The sequence below is a fragment of the Cyprinodon tularosa genome, unplaced genomic scaffold (genome assembly GCF_016077235.1).
Source record: "Cyprinodon tularosa strain WSP-4 unplaced genomic scaffold, ASM1607723v1 ctg290, whole genome shotgun sequence".
NCBI classification, from domain to species: domain Eukaryota; kingdom Metazoa; phylum Chordata; class Actinopteri; order Cyprinodontiformes; family Cyprinodontidae; genus Cyprinodon; species Cyprinodon tularosa.
The window spans coordinates 1,040,113-1,059,941 of record NW_024038997.1 but is presented as its reverse complement, the minus strand read 5'-3'; the positions used below and the strand labels follow the sequence as shown (position 1 = coordinate 1,059,941).

The 19,829-nt window shown below is 39.2% G+C and overlaps 1 protein-coding gene across 2 annotated transcripts in view; it reads left to right on the top strand.

Moving 5' to 3' along the window:
* The first annotated feature begins 3,111 nt into the window (after positions 1–3,111).
* The window catches only part of zcchc14 (zinc finger, CCHC domain containing 14), a 36,614-nt gene continuing 19,896 nt past the window's right edge, over positions 3,112–19,829 (top strand). Inside the window, exons 1-2 of one of the 2 annotated variants that reach the window (XM_038290972.1) lie at positions 3,112–4,264; positions 11,362–11,541. In XM_038290972.1, coding sequence (XP_038146900.1) covers positions 3,770–4,264; positions 11,362–11,541 — 675 coding nt within the window. In that variant the 5' untranslated portion in view covers positions 3,112–3,769. The remainder of the gene's footprint in view (positions 4,265–11,361; positions 11,542–19,829) is intronic. The other variant, XM_038290970.1, reaches the window with a different exon arrangement.

The following is a 19,829-nucleotide window of genomic DNA, read 5'->3' as shown; positions in this document are numbered from 1 at the left end:
CATATTTTAGCATAAAACAAAGATTTTGATCAGGATTGATGCATTTTCTTTAGAATTAATTCTTCAGGTCCCCTTTTTCTAGCAGCTGCTCTATCCAGGGGTCATTCTTGTGGTACAACTGCCTCTATTTCACCTCCTCATTTTAGCAGCAGAACTGTTGCTACCTTTCCAGAATTAAGAAGTACAAAATATCACTCCCCAAATACTGAGGTGATTTTTCTCAAGCAGAAAAAGATGACCTGCTCTCTCCAGTTTGGGAGTACTTCTCTGCACTAGAAAGTTAGGTCAAATATCTTGCTCCTGACTGATGCCAAGATGGAGAGGTTAGGGGCAGATAGATGTATTGGGACCTTCTCTGCAGCAATTTGGGTGTTGCTCCGTTATTTTAAGTAAAAAAAAAAAAAAAGCTTAGAGAATAGATAAGCCTGTCGACCATCTGATACTTAGTCACATTAGACTTAGACTCCGAAACAACTTTGATTTTGTTTAGTACAGCTTCCAGATAGTAAATGAACATTTCCATTTCTTAAAGTGCAGTAGTGATAAAATGTAAACAGTGGGCAGACTGAGACCTACTTTGACCTCAGAACACCCCTGGATTCTTCAGAATAAACTGAGGAGAAGGATACCTCAATTCAGACACCTTTTTATAGCCAGTGTTGCCCCGTAAAATCTGACACCAGCTTGAGGAAAATATCCACTCTTCACTTCCAGCTGTGGGATGTTTGGTGGGTTTCTTGATTCAAGCCTTCTTCATGTTGCTCCACAGCATCCTAATAAAATTGCCCATCATTTTCCACTTCTTAATTTCCAGACAGTTTTTGGTGGATTTCTGTCTGTTTTAGTCCCTCTCATGTTGCAGAGTCCACTTCTTCTCAGCTTCCTGTTTTTCACTGATGGTTTTTAATATATTTTTAAACACCCTCTGATACATGGCAGATCTAATTGGGAATTATTTGCTGTTAAAATCACCAGGTGCTGCTGCAGCAAAATGCTTCATATTCTATCAGGCTAGTTTTTATCTTTTTTTTTCTTTTATTAACCAAGCATAACCTTGTTTTATGATGTAAAATGTGTATTATTTCAGACTAATCCATCTAGAACTCCTGATTTTTGCTGCTAGAAGCCCTTAGATAGGGTTAGGAATGAATGTCTATAGTTTAAAGAGGGAAAACCTCCCTAGAAAAAAGGCTTGGTAACAAAATTTTCACCTTGTAAAATATACTGTATAGGTGCGATTTTTAAAGCAGTGAATAAATGTTTGGGCTGTCTTAAGTTATTCCACATCAGAAATTATTTTATTACATCACAGTGAAAATGTTAAAAAACTCTATTTTTCTGTTTTTGCTTTCCATATATTTCCTCAAAATGTATCAACATCTTACCAAAACTAAAATGTGCTAATATGTTATTAAAGATCTGTAGGATTTATAATCTGTATATACATAAATGCACACTTTTAATACTTAGTAGCACAAGCACACTGCTCTAACCACTAGGCCAACACTCCTTGTAATTTACTGAAAATATGTTGTTGACCTTAGAAATCTGAGGAGAATGAGGAGATTAGTTTTAGATGGTAAAAATGCAGAATTATTACTGGTAATAACTTGCTGCAGCAAAGGCATGCAGATTACCATCCCTGAAAAAACAGCAGGCTGAGACTTGAAGCAGATATGGCAGCATAAGACCAGAGAGAATCCCTCCCAGTTCAGTTTAGAACAGGATCTTCGAGCTTTCACACTCTGTCCAAAACTGGACAATAACATTTAAGACGAGTCATGTTTTTAATTAAAGCACTGAAATGGTGAGGTCTGATGTAAACAACATGACAGTATGGATCTTGTTGTTGTGTAATGATGCAGAGGGTATGTTTCTCCACTTTTGGTCGCAGAGTAAATGAGTAAGGCTTTAAATTAAAACTGACCCATGTTCAGCCTTGCCAAGATGTAGACATGCTCTGATGGGGATTTCTTGCAGGATAGTGTTAGAAAACTTGAATAATCTTAAACTGGCCCTTAAATTGAGCAGAGCATCTTTTTGACATGGAGCAAAATCTCAGAAAAGCCAGAAAATTTTAATAAGGTTGGCCAGGCAATAAGCAATGTACACTGAGGGGTGGCCATAATCGGATAGGTGCCAGAACCTCAGGGTCAGTCTACTCTTTTCCAAAAGGAAAAGGAACGAGCACGTCCATATTTTCTACATAAAGACAAACTATACTTTCCTACAGCCTTTGCTAACAAATAGACACATATATTTAAACATCCATGCTGTCTGACTTAAAGGTATAGTGGACAAAATTCTTTCAGTTTTTAGTTATGGGGCGGACATCTTATTTATTGTCATTACTTATGTACTTTTATTAATAATCATTCAGCATAAAATTTATATTCACATGTTCTAATATCTACATTAAGCAGATTACTTATTGTTAAAGTAGTTATTTATCTCTGATTTCAGTGAAGATTCCTTAGATGACTTGCAGAGACATAATTATCTTCTTACCCAATATAACACAAAATCTAGTTCTGAAAAGAGCATGGATTCTGTATTTATCATCTTTAATGTTAGTATATTGATGTGCATAATTAACCACAGTGTTATTTTGTTGTCAGGTACTTGTTTACATATAGAAAATTAAAATTTTGATAAGTTAAAACATTCCACTTGAGAGTATCACTGCTTCCACTGTCTGTATTAGAGGGGAAAAATGGTAGGACCTTAAGGGTGGCCATGGCCACCCCTGGCCCCCCATCTAGCTCCTCCCCATGATTCATGTCACCTTCGCACAAAATGAATCTTGTTTATTTCCCAAAGGTTTCTCGGTGTAAAAAGAAACATATATCTCTATTATTTTAAACCACGCAGACAATGCATCACATTTCCAACTTTATAATACTGTATGTTTTAAGACAATTGTGCAACGCTTTTTTTTTTTTTCTGGAACCTTAAAGAGTCATTAACTCATCTGAGGTACTTCAGAGAGCCATGAAAAGATGTGGAGTAGAAGCGTAGCGGAAACCCCTCTGCACCAATCAAAACACAGGAGCTCATGAAGACGGGCGGCCTGGCCAATCAGAGGAGAGCATACCTCTCTATGGGCCCTGCCTGTTGCCAGAGCTGGAATAATGCTCTCCACAGCTGTTTTTTTTTTCTCCTCTCTTTCTGAAGTAATGGCAGCATTCAGGCAGGATTAAACTTCTACTTTGCGAACGGCTGACAAAGACTGAACTATTTAAACGGTGGGAGCTCTTTGCACAACAGTGTCTGGTGAGGTAATGTCTCTGAAATGTCTAAATGCCATTCCCAGCTGCAGAGCGCTGTAGCCCCGGGCTGCTCCGGGTTTGTCTTAAAGCTTTGTCCAACTTGAAATTGTTTACTGGGACCATGAGGACGCCCGGCCCCGAAGTCTCTGCACAGTTCTACGTCTCCTTAAATGAGACCAAGTGTTTGAAAGTTGGTGTTTCTGCAGCAACAGTGTGAGGAAGTGTGAGGTCCGAGCGGCGGAGGGGGGCTCGGTGGAGAGACAAAAACCCGTCCGGACCGGCCGCCAGGCTTCAGGAGAACCGACCGGATTATTGTGGAAGAGATCAGAAAACAAAGGAAACGTTTGTTCTTCTCTCATTTTCCTCACCGTGGGAACAAAGAGTGACAGGGGGGAAAAGTTTGGAGAAAAGTTACAAAGATTTTTTTTTACGCACGCGCTCGGTGCCTTTGATGTGAGCGCCGACAGGTTAATCTGATCCCGGTGGTTCCAGGTGTGAGGATGGTGGAGAGCCGGAGCTGCGTCCGGAGAGAGGGGGTGTACCGCTGGTTCTCCACCCTCACCTCCGCCCACAGAGCGGAGTTCCTCTGCGGCCTCCTGGACCTCTGCGTCCCCATCGAGCTTCGCTTCCTCGGCTCCTGCCTGGAGTACCTGGCACGCAAGGATTACCACTCTCTGCGGGATGCGGAGATCAAAGCCAACAACCCCGCAGACCTCTCGGGCCTCACCAACATCACGGATGAGGTGGTTCGCAGCAAACTCCTGGTCTCCCTGGCTCTGCTGGGCACGGATAACCGGGAGGCTGCGGGGGTCCTGTACCGGACCCTGACCCACATCGACACGGTGATCAATAACTATGGGCTGGCACTGAACGACGGCAGGACTGAGGAGCAGTTCCTGCTGCTGTTCACCATGGCCTCCAACCACCCGGCCTTCAACTTCCACCAGAAACAGGTGCTGAGGCAGCAGCTGGACCACATCCAGGACATCCTCCAGGTGAGAGCTGGACAGCTGGTTATTACTCAGGGAGGTGTCAGGTGTCAGTGTCCTCATGGAGAGAGGACACTGTTAACCTGAATGGACTTTATTTGTCTCCACAAAACCTGGATATTAAATAAATCCCTTTACTGTCCCACAATGCAGAAATTCACTCTGCATGTAACCCATCCCCTTTGGAGGCAGTGGGCTGCCATTGTGTGGTGCCCAGGGAGCAATCTGGGATTATGGTTCTTGCTCAGGAACCCAGAGTGGAGGCTGTGGGGATCGAACCTATTACTTGCAACCTTCTCAGAGCACAAGCGCACTAACTACTAGGCCATCACCTCTCCTATTGAATATGAAAGTTTATCAAAGAAAAGGGTCAAAGTGTTAGAGGAACAGGAAGTGAAGATTTGGTCACCTGGGGAGGCCAAAGCCCCCCCAATATTCATAATGATGATTATGATGAGATACAGGCAGGATTTAAACACTTGATGATTGAAACTTGAACATATTCTGCAGCCCTTGTAATCGATTTGTGTGGCCCTTGACTGCAGAAATAATGGTATAAATTTGGGCATCCAGCAAATGGAGCTGATGCAGAAGGGTACTTCAGCTACTTTATAATAGGAGGTGACAATTAAAAAGCAAGATTTATATTCACATAAATGCAGTGGTGTCAAAAGTCAAGTAAAAGTGAAAAGTATGTGCTCCAAAAACTACTTAAAGTATAAAAGTTTAAAGTAACCTTCAAAAAAACAGCCAGATGCCACTATATGAATTGAAAGCTACATTTTTTCAGTATTCCGAAAAATTTGTTGATATAGGGCCACGGATGAGGGAGGTCTTGTTGGTCTCCATCTCCCGATCGCTCTCGCCTGTGTCCGACCTTTCAGACGTTTCAACATCTTTTTCTGAATCCGACATTGTAGCGTGGCATAGACAATTCACGCTGATGAAATGAATGATTTCCTTTAGCTAACCAATGAGTGTTTGCGTTATATGACTCATCCAATGACACTAGTTTTCATTAGATTGGATGGCGCACATGACGTGAAATATATACTTATAAACATAAAACCAAAGCCAAGAGTAACGAGTAACGTTTGTTTTAAAAATGTAAGGAATAGAAAGTACAGATACTTGTGTGAAAATGTAATCAGTAGAAGTCAGAAGGAGGAGGGAAAATAAGTAATTGAGTAAAGTACAGATACCTAAAAAGTGTACTTAAGTACAGTAACGAAGTATTTGTACTTCATTACTTGACACCTCTGGATACAGGGGAGGAAGAGGGGATAGTTGAAAACAGTTTGAGGGTAAGGGAGGGTGGGGTGGAAAATTATCAGAGAGGCTGGGAAGTTTGGGTCAACAGGGTTCAGGAATACTGCTGGGTAATTAGAGGTGTGCTTGAGGTGTGGTGCTGCTCCAGAACCTTAGGTGATATAATGAATGTTGTTTTTGGGAAAATACTGAATTATTATAATAAAGTGTGGTACAGTATAGAGTTTGATTCCAAATTTACCAGGTTTGGACCAGGGTAATAATAGAAAATATTAATAGAAATCTTATAGATAAATCCATTAATTTAGTCATTGTTTCCTCCATTGGTTTATTCATCCATCCCATAGGCGGATCTACTGGGGTGGCATAGGGTGGCAAATGCCACCCTAAATAACGGCCTTGCCACCCCAGCTGCCACCCCAGTTGGCGGTAGGGGTGGCGAGGCTTATAAATTATGGATAATCTCAGAATTACGACCGCTAATTTCCAAAGTCGGACTGCAGTGAATGCAGCACGAGATGACGCGAGAGCGACTGAGACTGATTGTTTTGAAAACCGAATGGGGTAAAGCGAGGGAGCCAGGGGTGATGGGGAGAGGAGAAACGGGATGAAACAGGTAAAAATTGATTAACTATCTATCGAGAAATGAAATCATAATGAAAGCTCAATGTTGCTAGCATAGCTGCAATGTTGATTTTGAGATGATAAAAGTCAGGTTGCAGAACGTTATTTCTCTATCTATGATGTTAGGTAGGCCTGACGTCTCAGGCTCATAAAGACATATTTGCGGTCAACTATGACAGAAAAGAGACTATCAAGTTTGGTTGAACTCAAATCAAAACGCACAAAGGCTTTGGATCTAAATAAATTTGTGAAGCGTTTTGCTGAGCAACATGGAAATCGCTGCATTCAGCTGTTATAGTCATGTTAACTTTATGTTATGCTCTCTGGTGAGCTTTTACAGCGCTGTTACATTTTGTTTTGGCACCTGAGAACATCTGATATTTCCTTTAATAAAACCAAAAGTGTTAAAAGTTAAGAATGTGATACTGGTGTAAATCCTGCTTAATATGAAGCAGTGTTGTTGTTTCTTTTTTTGTATATATAATATGAAACTATCCAGAAATGACCCGTATGAACCTACTCACAAGCAAAATGTAATTTTATGTTGCTTCTTTTCAGATTTGTGGAGATTTTGATGTAACATACAGAACCCGCCTTTTTGTTGATTTGTTGATACAGCAGTATGGAGGACCAACTCTGCCATATTTAAAAATAAATACAGAAATAAATAAATGCTCAATAAATAAATAAGCATACAATTAATTGCCACCAAAAATACAAACAACAAATAAATGTAAGTAGAAATTAAATTATACAGCTAGTCATAAAGGTATATAACTCTTTTTATTTCTTTGCCTTTTTAATATTTACCTTATTAATTTTTTTGTCATTTATTATCTTCAACTTCATTTTTTAATTACTTATATTTTTAAGTATTTATTTATGTGCATGTTATCATATTTTTGTCTGTTTTATTCTTCCTTTGTATTTTTTTACCCTAGTTATTTCTTCGCCGCTATTTCTTTCTGCCTGCCATTATAATATAATTTCTAATTACATGTATTTTTTGATTGTATTTTTGGTGGCAATTAATTGTATGCTTATTTATTTATTGAGCATTTATTTATTTCTGTATTTATTTTTAAATATGGCAGAGTTGGTCCTCCATATGCAGCTCTATCTACAGCATATTTACATGCATGAAATGTCCCTTTCATGTTGCCTTAACTGCTGTATGTCAAGTTACTGAGGAACAAATGGGGTAAATGTGTGTTCAGAGTAAACATTACATAGATGTCCAGTACCTTGTTCGGGTGCCTTCACCCATTTATTTCTACTGTGTATTTATGCTCACTTTAGTCCAGCTCAGTCCATAGATCTCTGATGGGGAACTTTTTCTTTCTATAGTTTCTTCTTGTGCAAATGCTGCAAAGCTGCCTCTCTGACAGTCAATCTCACACATCTACTACTCAGCACCTGTGTCTCACCTTAATACCTTTCCTGTGATAATGCCCCTCTAGAAGTAGTGTTATCATTCTTCTATCTCCTATTAAGTGAGATCACATTGTACGATGTATTATTAATATGAACTGTTTCACATGAAACACTAGTACTGTACATACTATTCTCACCAAACTGTGATAACTGTGATTAAATTCAGTGTAAACAAATGCCATATGTTGCCACCCCTAAAAAATTCCTGCCCCCCTCTTGCCACCCCATAAATATTTTTCTAGATCCGCCCCTGATCCATCCATTTATTTACCCAGAAATCATTTTATCTATGTTTCTACGCTCAGTCTATGTTATTAACTCGGTATAATATAAAGATGCCGGATTTATTTGAAGTAAAAATGAGCTTCAGTGGTAGGGCTAGTAAAAAAACCAAAGAGGAGTAGAGAAGATTTCTGTATCAACGTGGGAAAGAATATTTTGTCCAGGTGCAGGAGTTTAGCAAATCCATCTTTGTAATACAAAATAATTTTTCCCTTTTTTGTCTGTTCTACTAATAACTGAAATGTTTTCAGAGTTTGATTTAGTTTTTCTTCCTTTGTAAAAGGAAGTGAAAGCAGCTTCATGGAAAAGTCTGTGGTGTGAATGACATCAACAGAGCAAAAGAGTGACAGAATTGGCAGCATTGACAAAGTGCTTAATGTGAGGGGTTCTGTAGGTCTGTGGCTTGTCAGTGTTGTTAAATGTTGGAAATTAACTTCAACTAAGGCTGTGATGCTTGAACATTTTGCATCAGATGAGAATTCAATTTCATATCAATTCAGTTTATTTATATAGTGCCAATTCACAACACACATCATCTCAGGGCACTTTACAGAGACTCTGAAGGACGGTTCTCACAGAGAAAAAAAATGAAGAAATGAAAATATATGAAGAACTCTGGAAAAAAAAACTTTTTTTCAGATTTAAAACTTTCCTTAATAATAATAATAAAAAAGATAACTTCCAAATAAGATGGTCCAAGACAACGAAAAACACAATAATGTTGCATCGAGATGGAAGTCCACCTCTTAAGAAAAACAGTCAATTAAAAAGCTCAACAAAAAATTTTTTTTTTGAGAAATCAGAAATGCACTGAGAGCTGGAATGTCCTTTAACCCCATGACTGTCTTTACTCATTACCCACCTGACCACAGCAGAAAGGAGGTAAAACAAAACCAAATGATAGAGTGTGCAGATGTGTGGGTGTTCTTGGTCTACCTACAATGTTGGGGAAGTATTTTGTAAATATCCTACATGTGAGGACTTACAGGTACATATGGGGACATTCAACTGGTCCCCGTATGGTAAAGTTCTGTTCTTTGCATTAGGGTTATGTTTGGACTAAGGTTTGAATTTAATTTAGATTAGGATTAGGGTAGGGTATATGTTGGTAATAGTTCAGCTTAGGGAAAGGGTCTGGGTTGGGCCATATAAAGTCAATGCAATGAAATGTCCCCATATGTGATAAAAAAACAAAAACAAAAAAACACTATGGTTGTGTGTGAGTGTGTGGGGGGGGGGGTAAAGCAAATATACATGTTTCCTTAGTGCTTAATTACAGGTGAGAGGTCAACAATGACAGGCTGGGGGTGTTACTGTAGCTCACCTCTGCCTTAAATCACTCAACAGGAAAATTGCAGTGTGATGCAAAAGATTTTAGAACATAAACCCTCATGTAGTCTTTTTCCTTTTCTTTTTTTTTTGCATGTCGATAAGTTTATTATTAAAAAAGTTCAGTTTTAGAATAATAACACATTAATAGAACAGTTGCATGTTTACATTTTACTAAAGAAAAAAATTATATAAATCATTATTTGGATTAGGGCTAAAACAATTAATATGATTTTCGTGATTAAGCAGATAGCAATAATTATATATAAAAACAAAAGAATATATAAGTTTTTTTGGCAATTAGGATAAATAAGAAAACTTTCCTGTCAATATGCTCTTTCCAGAACTCCACAAGTTGGAGAGTTTGTTTCACCTGGTTTAATTCTGTATAAAATCTTCTTAAAAGAACCTTTTGCTATGGAATTATAAAGCAATAAATCGAAAAAACAATCGACAGATTAGGCTGGTGAAGGTTCTCAGTCATCCAGGTCATAGTCATTCCAAAAAAATTCAAAAACAATTCAGTGGACTTTATTTCCAAGTTTTAAGACGTTTTGCTTCCCATCCAGGAAGTTTTTGTCAATTCAAATGTCAGAAATAGCATTGAGTTCTAGATTTTATACAGTGGCCAAAGCCTTGTTTTTGCTCAGACAACATGCAAACTGAAACCAAGGAATGGGTCCACCCCTTTGGAATTGGGGTTTATTTTGTTAGACTGCAATGCCCCATACCTGTCTATGTCTCTGAAAGGGGGTCGTTAAAGGGAATTGTTGGCCTGGCTCAATAGGCGAGGCCTTCAGAACCCCTGTAAAAGGCAACAAAAGACCTCGACAGAAGAATCGACAGATTAATTGATTAGCATAATAAGTGTTAGTTGCTGCCCTATTTTGGATACATTTTAACCGAAAATAGATATTTTCTCTGGTTATGATGCCAACATCAACATGAAAGGATTATGCACCAAAATGAACATTAGGTTGAAGCGTGAGCTCTGTAGAAAAGCAAAGAAGTTCAGTTCAGTAGCTTTTATTTGTCCCAGTATGGGCAATTTTGTGCAGTAGTAGTACACCTTTCACACACATGTTCACATTTCACAAATCACAGATAAAAAATAAAAGAAGCACAAAAGAAAGAAAGAAGTTACTACTTTAAAAAGAAGCAAAACGTAGCGAAGCGTCGGTCAAGCTTTTAAAGGTTTGTGCTGATTTCAGGAAGTAAAGGGGATCAAAAGGCACACAGAGGTTGCTGCTTTTCTTCTGAGCTGGTGAGTTAAATGTTTGCTTGACGTTAAGCGGACCTTGCCACTGAATGGTAATGGGTTAATAAGGCGATATCACAAGTTTGCCACGTAATGGGAGGGAAGAGTTAAACCTGCAGCTATCACACTCACATAGAAGGTGAACTTTCAAGAGGTTCCCTCTCTAAGTGGTTTTGATCTGATGTTTTCTTGGTTATTTGCTGTTTGTTGCTGATTTTTACTCAACCATTTTCACAAAATCAGTTTTTTTATTAGGTGTGTAAGATTTTATAGAAGAGTCACTGCAGGGTTTAAGGACCCACTGAAAGTAATTAGGGCCATATTGTTTATACGTGTGACAAGTGTCATAACATAGACCAAGTAAACGTGGTTAACAATCTAAAGCTCATGATTTCACATCAGTGTTCTTTGCATGGAAACATTTCCTCAAACAAATAAGGTAATTAGGATCGGGTGGTTTAATGATGCAAAAAGCAGCTTCTCTGAGTCCTAAGATCAGAAAATGTTTCTAGCATTTTCAGTTTATTGGGAACACTCTACAAGGATACATACTCGCTAGGGGTGGGACTTAAGCACGTTCATTACAATTAATCAGAAACATTTTAATGTGTTCAAAAAATGTATGCACGAATTGCATTTTCTTATATACATACTACAATCCAAGCAGGAACCTTTGTACTTGGTTTTAAATGTGATCAATAAGATCAACATTATGCTTCTACATTGAAAACATGCCATCCACATTTAATTTAAACAGAACAAGTTTGGATTTTAGGGATCATTTATATGCTATTTTATATTGCATCATTTAAACATATGTAAAACATTCAAACCAACGTGTCCCTACCCCCTCTGCATATTTCTGTGCTTCAGTTTTGGGCTGAGAGACTTTTTTTCCCTTTTCCAGGTAACCAGAGGAGAAGCTGCAGCAGAGCCCAGTAGTGATGGAGCTGCTGTTTGTTCTGCTCAGCCTCATCACCCCTATCACCATCAGACCATCTCCATGCAGCAGGCCTCACTGCCTCCATCTCCCTCCACCCTGACCAATACCAGCGCCACCTACCTGCCAACATGCTGCTGGCATAAGGTAGGGAGGAAAATTTATTTTTTTCCCCCCCAGATTGTCACATACACTATATTGCCAAAAGTATTTGCTCACCCATCCAAATTATTGGAATCAGGTGTTCCAATCACTTCCATGGCCACAGGTGTATAAATTCAAGCACCTAGGCATGCAGACTGTTTTTACAAACATTTGTGAAAGAATGGGTCGCTCTCAGGAGCTCAGTGAATTCCAGCGTGGAACTGTGATAGGATGCCACCTGTGCAACAAATCCAGTCGTGAAATTTCCTCGCTCCTAAATATTCCACAGTCAACTGTCAGCTGTATTATAAGAAAATGGAAGTGTTTGGGAACGACAGCAACTCAGCCACGAAGAGGTAGGCCACGTAAACTGACGGAGCGGGGTCAGCGGATGCTGACGCGCATAGTGCGAAGAGGTCGCCAACTTTCTGCAGAGTCAATCACTACAGACCTCCAAACTTCATGTGGCCTTCAGATTAGCTCAAGAACAGTGCGCAGAGAGCTTCATGGAATGGGTTTCCATGGTCGAGCAGCTGCATCCAAGCCATACATCACCAAGTGCAATGCAAAGCGTCGGATGCGGTGGTGTAAAGCACGCCGCCACTGGACTCTAGAGCAGTGGAGACGCGTTCTCTGGAGTGACGAATCGCGCTTCTCCATCTGGCAATCTGATGGACGGGTCTGGGTTTGGCGGTTGCCAGGAGAACGGTACTTGTCTGACTGCATTGTGCCAAGTGTAAAGTTTGGTGGAGGGGGGATTATGGTGTGAGGTTGTTTTTCAGGAGCTGGGCTTGGCCCCTTAGTTCCAGTGAAAGGAACTCTGAATGCTTCAGCATACCAAGACATTTTGGACAATTCCATGCTCCCAACTTTGTGGGAACAGTTTGGAGCTGGCCCCTTCCTCTTCCAACATGACTGTGCACCAGTGCACAAAGCAAGGTCCATAAAGACATGGATGACAGAGTCTGGTGTGGATGAACTTGACTGGCCTGCACAGAGTCCTGACCTCAACCCGATAGAACACCTTTGGGATGAATTAGAGCGGAGACTGAGAGCCAGGCCTTCTCGTCCAACATCAGTGTGCGACCTCACAAATGCGCTTCTGGAAGAATGGTCAAAAATTCCCATAAACACACTCCTAAACCTTGTGGACAGCCTTCCCAGAAGAGTTGAAGCTGTTCTAGCTGCAAAGGGTGGACCGACGTCATATTGAACCCTATGGATTAGGAACGGGATGTCACTTAAGCTCATATGTGAGTCAAGGCAGGTGAGCAAATACTTTTGGCAATATAGTGTATCTGCAGCTGCATTGCAATGAAATACTAATGCGAAAATGAAATTTTCTGTAGATTCAGATGAAGAGCTTAGGAAACAATTAAAGTCTAATTTCTCTTATTTTTTATTTTGAAAATGTCTCCAAAAAAATCCCAGAGTTATTAGGCAGATTTGGAAATAATTTCTGTACAGTTATTAGTCCTGCTTAAGCAGTCTTTAAAAAATGTTCTTGGATAACTGCAATGTAAGCAATTGAGTTTTGGCTGCTGTTCTTATACCTTCTTATAAAAGGCTGCATTTAGTGTCTCATGTACTATTACATTAGATAAAATCTATTGATAAATAATTAATGTTATACATTAGCTAGATCAATAAATACAGGTGCAAGCTCCTGTCTGCTCACAGTAACTTTTATCACGTACCATCCCGATCCTGGCATTATTAGTAAATTAATCCCAATAGAATCATGTGGGAATCCAAAAATGTCAGCCAGTAAAGCCTTTAGTCATTTTATTTGATCAAATATTACATTACTAATACTAAATTAATATTTAATCGAGGTGATATTGTTTTGACAGAAATTATTATGCCGCCTGCTGATGAACACAGAGGGCTCTAATGAAGGCAAGCTACACACATGGACAATAATGTTGGTACCCCTCATTTAAAGGAATAGTACACCCAAAACATGATTAGCCTTCATTTTCTACTCACCCCCATGCTGAACAACACTCTGGAGTACTTTTTTGATATCTCAAATGCATCTGGAGATCTGGGAGGCTTCTTGCTGTCTGCTGCGCACTTTCGTCTGGTTTGGTCTGCCGCGGTTTCCGTAGACTCGTGAACGCGCAGGCACGCACTTTTAGGAAATCCTATACACTACTGTTTATGCTCTAAAAACATTCTAAATGACTTCGTTTCGAGTAAATTCTGGATGCTACCCACTCAGGACACTTGGAATACATTGGACGAACAGCATGGGGGAATATTGACACGTTTTTGTGGACTTTTATGGACCTTTCTGTCTCGGGCACAATAGACCTCCATTATTTGAATGTCAGCAGACAGCAAGAAGCCTCCCAGATCTCCAGATGCATTTGAGATATCAAAAAAGTACTCCAGAGTGTTGTTCAGCATGGGGGTGAGTAGAAAATGAAGGCTAATCATGTTTTGGGTGTACTATTCCTTTAAGGAAAGAAAAAACACACACTACGGTAATCATAGAGATAACTTGAATCTGACTAAAGAAAGAATACATAAGAAGATCTGAAACATATGAAAGTTAGAGCTTGATTTCAACCACGGATGTAATTTTTGGGGGGGACACAGGGGACATGTCCCCTGCACTTTTTCAAAAGTCTGTTTTTGTCCCCTCTACTTTTTTATCTCTAAAAACATTGTTATGCTACAGTACACAGACCATTGTCGAGCACTAGGATTAAAAGGAAAACCGCAGCTCAAACTGAAGCCCGGTTCCCTGAGTTTAGACCACCCACAAGCTCTTGATTAGCCCTCCATCTTTTCTTGTGTTATTAGCTAGTAGCGCTGTCACTCCTGAGAAGCTCACTTTACCAACATCTGATATGCCATGGAATCGGGTCACAGTGCTGCTAAGGTCCTACGCGCTACCGTAATCAGAATTTAGGGTTGCAAGTATTTTTTTTCTCCTTTCTGTTACGTTTTGAATTTTTGAGATAACCTAAACCATCAAAGAGTTACGATCTTGGAGTAGAAGATGGGTCTGCAAAAGACGACGGTTGGTGAGGGGGGGCTGCTACTGTAAATTTTTCTTCTCTTGTGTCACTTAATCTAGAAGGGTTGTAATATTAGGTGTATTAATTTACACGGTTCTTTGAATTGGTCTCCTGTGTGCATGTGTTTTTATGTGTGTTTGGTTATTAGACCCGCAGCCAGGATGTGTGAAAAAAAGAGACGCATAAGATACTTTTTTTAAAAGTCAAGTGTAAGTTACATTCAATGAACTGTGTAACACCCCTCCTATACACTCCTATACACCTTCACTGGCTCCATAGGGCAGCATATCCACTTTGAGATCCTTCTCCGCATTTTAAAGCTATCAATAACCTTATAAAGTATATTTGTTTGATTAAGAGTGCTGATAAATCAAATGTATTATTGTTATATATTATTAATATCATCCAAAAAGGAAAAAAAATGTATTATATATGAATCTCATTTTATATATCTAAGCTCATAAAAATGGTAAAACTGTGTTTTTAATCTACATGGATTATTGCACCCCAAATTGTCCAGTTTTTCATGTCTTGCATCCATACATTTTGTCAGAAGAGGGATAGCAGAGATGCAAGCGAAAGTGGGGGAACCATACAGAGAACGAATCTACTAGAAAACGTGCTGAACTTTTGTATGAGTTGCAACCCACCCCCCACCCCAACTAATGAAGCCAAATTTTCTTCTATGCTTTCAACCATGCTTAAACAGAATGATTTAAAAAATAAACTAATTAAACAGGCCTCAACAAAAAAGAACAGAACATAATATGAACCAAGAAACATTTCCACTAATTAGCATCACAGCTGTCTACAATATTGTAATCAGTCGCTTGGCCTATTTACAGTGCTACAAGTGTGTTGTATGGTGACATGGTGTTTACAACACTCAACATGGAATAGGAGAACCAAAGGAAAGCGTTATATCAGGAGATTAGAAAGAAAATTGTAGACAATCATGTTAAAGTTAAAGGTTATTGGAGCCTCTCCAAGCAGCTTGATGTTAATGTGTCTACAGTCCAACATACTATTCAAAAATGTAAGATTATAGGGACTGTAGCCTAGCTTGCTGGGCATTACCATGGGAGGAAAATTAGTGACAAGTAAAATATAATAGAAATACAATAGAATTCAACTTTATTGTCATTACATTGTCACAAGTGCAGAGCAAGGAAATTAACTCTCTGCATTTAATCCATGCCCTTGGGGAGCAGTGTGCTGCCATTGTGCGGGACCCGGTGAGCAGTGTGGGTGTAAGGGTCTTCGCTCGGGGACCTAGAGTAGCAGTCTGTGGGAGGAGGACTTGAACTCAGAACCTCTGGATTCCAAATGAATTCCCTAACCACTAGACCACACTTCCATAAAAAACCTTTAAAGATTAAAGGTGAACATCACACTGGTGATGGGTAATTAATTGCATTTGCAATATAATCGCAATTTAACAAAACACAATTTTCAAATCGCAGAGGCACTGATTTTTAATCACACTATATTTAACAAGAGTAAGGCACTTAATTAGTCCCTCCAGGCCTTTAGGCGGTGATTAAATGCTTGAAGGGGGTGTGTTACGACACAGAAAGGTAGAGAGAGGTTTAGCTAGCACACAGATCCATGCATGCAAGTAAAAGTAAACAGTTTTTCATAGCATCGTTACAGGAAGGTTCTTTTACCACGGGGTCTGGGTAAGCAAGCTTTCAAAAAACAACAAAAGCCTGGGGTGAAACATCTACAAACTTGGGCTTAGTGCAAAGGAAAATCAGATTTAAATTGCTATAGCAATTTTTGGTTTAGAACCATTGCGATTTAGATTTTAGGCAAAATCGTTCAGCCCCACTCAGAGGAGATGAGCAAATAGTTAATTTATTATTTTTTTTCATATTTTACCATTTGCAATTCATTTAAAATGTGCAGTGAAGTTTTTATTTTTTAACTCAAAATAATTTTTTTATATTTTTGGCCAATGTTAGCATTTTTTTTTTGCTTTGTTTTTCTTGTATCGTAGCGACGAGTATGTCCATGCATCTGCTGATTCATCAGTGGATTGAGCAGGTATACCTTGAGATTAGGCAGAGTATATGCTTTTTTCACCCCCTCTATTTGCTAAAATAAAATGTTTTGTTTAAACTGCAACTTGTCTAACAGTTATAATTGTGTAATTTTTACCACAGAAATGGAGAATGAGAAAGCAACATCAGCTTCAAGAATCTGCTAAAAAAAATTAGCAGCTCCCAATCAGAGATCGGTTAGTTAGATATCAAAATAATCAGTATCGGCCTTTAAAAAAACAGTTTAAGTCTATCTGTTTTGCAAATGTTTGTTCATTTAGAAATCTTAAGTTACTAAAGGATTCTGATTTTTTAGTTAATTGAAAAGATAATCAGTAGATGAATGGATTAGTAAAATAATTGTGCAGCTTTACTTTTGGTACATGATGGTGAATTAATCTAGCCTGACGTAGTCCGACTCAATTCTAGTCAGAATATGAGTCTGATACTGCTCCATAGAGCTGTGATTATGGGGCGTGTTTTGAACGGACCAGGAAAAAAAATGCCTCCGCACTCAATTCGATAGACCTACAACCAATAAGAGCAACGGAGTGCGTGACGTGTGTTAAGCCACGCATAGTTGTTGTCAACAAAAATCAAAGCTTGCAGTTGCACGCCTAGAATAAGAAGATGAGCCTTGATCGCGTTTCTCTGTTCCTCTTTAAAAATTAATTTGCTGTCGATATCTTCTATAACAGACCTAATAGCAAAATCTTCTCACCTCAACTCTCCGGCGGCAGCCATTGTTGTTGTCGCCCAAGCGCGCTTTGGTCACGTGGTTGATTACGTTACTGTTGATCATCTGTCCATCATCGTATAAAGCCCGCCCTGACAATTTGATTGGATCGCCAGAGGGTGGGCGATCATACTCGCGCTACTATGGAGCAGAGCCAGACCGAACTTCCCGACCTCAAACCTTGTGGGCGGGACTAAGTTCGGAATGGCACCCAGGCTAGAATTAATCATCAGCTGGTTGCCCAGGGGACTTATTACTGTATGCATTAAAAGAAGCTGGGAAGTGTGGATTAAAAAAAAATGTAAAAAAAAAAGTGCGAAAATACTTTTTTATAGGTTCACAATGTAAGGTCATAGAAAATACCTCTTATCTAGCATCACTTTAAATACTGCTGTTATTTTCTCAAACGTATTCTTGCTATAAAAAGAAAGGAGTTCATTAGTCAGCCATAAAGTGGCAAATGTCGCTGTTGATAATAGACGAAGAGAGGCTGTTGTTTACACCCAGATGTGGTCTTCCAGCTGGGATGTGATGAGAGGTGGAGAACACAGCGGGAGCATAGGAGGGGATTTCCAGATCGTGCAGGAAACTGAACTGCTCCTTTAACTCTGGATCATCAGGGTCAAAGGAGCAAAAAGTTTAAAAAACATCGAATAAAAGGGAAAGTTCAAAGGCAATACTTTAAATGCGTGTTTCTTAACTCGGTGCAGACATAAACACACACTTTTACGGCCTGTTCTCCCTCCAAAGCAGGCGAGGAGCGGTGAAGGGAAAGTACCCAGCTCAGAGGAGCGTTTGTATTTAGTGTTTTGTTGCCCTTGGCTCCTGCTTAGTGCAGGTCAGCACATTTCTCAGTGCTGAAATCAACCCTCTGTGGTGTGTGTGAGTCTCCAGTGAATCCTCAGGAAGTTATAAATGCTCACTCTTTGGCTGTCTTTCCATCTCTCTGTGCTATGAAGCCACCGACATGGTTCTATTTAAATCCAGAAATGTCACATATTACAGATTATCTGGAGAAATACAGCGTTCAGTTTCCTGCAAAAAAGTAGAAGGCTTTAAAGGTGTTTGTCTGAATCACGGTATTAAGAAAATGGAAGGAAATTAGTATGACTTCTTTTTGCATCAGTTTTTCTAAATTATATAGAAAAAAGAATAAATTTAAAAAGAAATGCATACAAAATGAACCTTAAGGCTTTCGTGATTAAACAATGCAGTAATGCTCCTAATTTATTATTTGTGTACAGAAATGTTCCTTTATAGTAAGATTCCCCATAGGAACAGATTTGTTTAAACTTTTGAAGCTATACTCTTAAGTGTTTGCAGTTGAATAACAACAGTCAGCCCTGATATTACGTACATCCTGTTAAAATGAGTAATGGTGCGACCATTTATATGACCTCACCAGTCAGTCGCTTTTTTGAGGAAGAACGATAAATGACATCAATTAACGATGGTTCAGTTTATCGAGCTTTGCAGACATTTCTGCAGCAGAGCAAATTTAATCCACGATTATTTTTTTTGTAGTTTTAGACACTTGGGGATCATTTTCCTGGTGATTAGTGTGTTTAGCCCAAGCTTGATATCTGGACAGATGGACTCACATCTGTCCAGAGTTCATAGATATCTTACAATGAGCTACTTTAGGCTATATATTCATTCACATTAATTTATCAGACTCTGAAGTAAACAGAAGATAAGTTTTAAACCATTTTAATTTTAATAATGATATAATTTGCCATTAAGGAACAACTAAACAAATACATATATAAAGAAATTAATCTTATGAAAAAAAAGCACAAGACTATCTGTTGCATTTTTTTATTTTTTTTTATAAAAGGTCATAGCCTGGAAATCAATTAAATACTGATTTGTGTAGAAAGTCTCTCAGGAGCCTCTCAGGAGTTCAAGCTAAGGGGTTCGCCACCTTATTTGACTTCATTTCCTCTTGAATCTATAACAAGGAGAGGAAAGGTGAATGTAAAGTTTAGGAACCACTTTAGATTTCAGCTCTTGTTGCTACAGAACTGGCTACTGACTGGAACACTCCAGATGTCATTTCCACCGTAAGGTCTCTCAGCTCTGCCCTGGTGGCTGTATATCCAGGTGGAAGGCCAGTGAAATGGGAAAGCTGTGATTCTGGCCCAGCTTTTGAAGCAATACGATGGTTTATCCCTTTGGACTCATAACCAAAAATAGATTTAGAAATGTTTTTTCTTGACGAAACAACTGATATCTAAGCCTGTTTGATTAGCCTCAGATTTTAAGTGCGGGAATTGCCTTGCTTCTCTGAGCTTCTCCTGTGCTTCGGCCATGTGTGTTTTGGTCAGAGTATCCAGACTACAAAGGTAAGGGGAGATGGTATTCAGAGCTCAGACAGTAGCAGCTCGGGAAAAATAAGTGGGATGAGGCTGCCAGTCTTCCCCCATCTAAAGCTAAGGAGCTGCAGCTGTACATCATAGGAGCCACTGGGCAGACAAAGCGGCG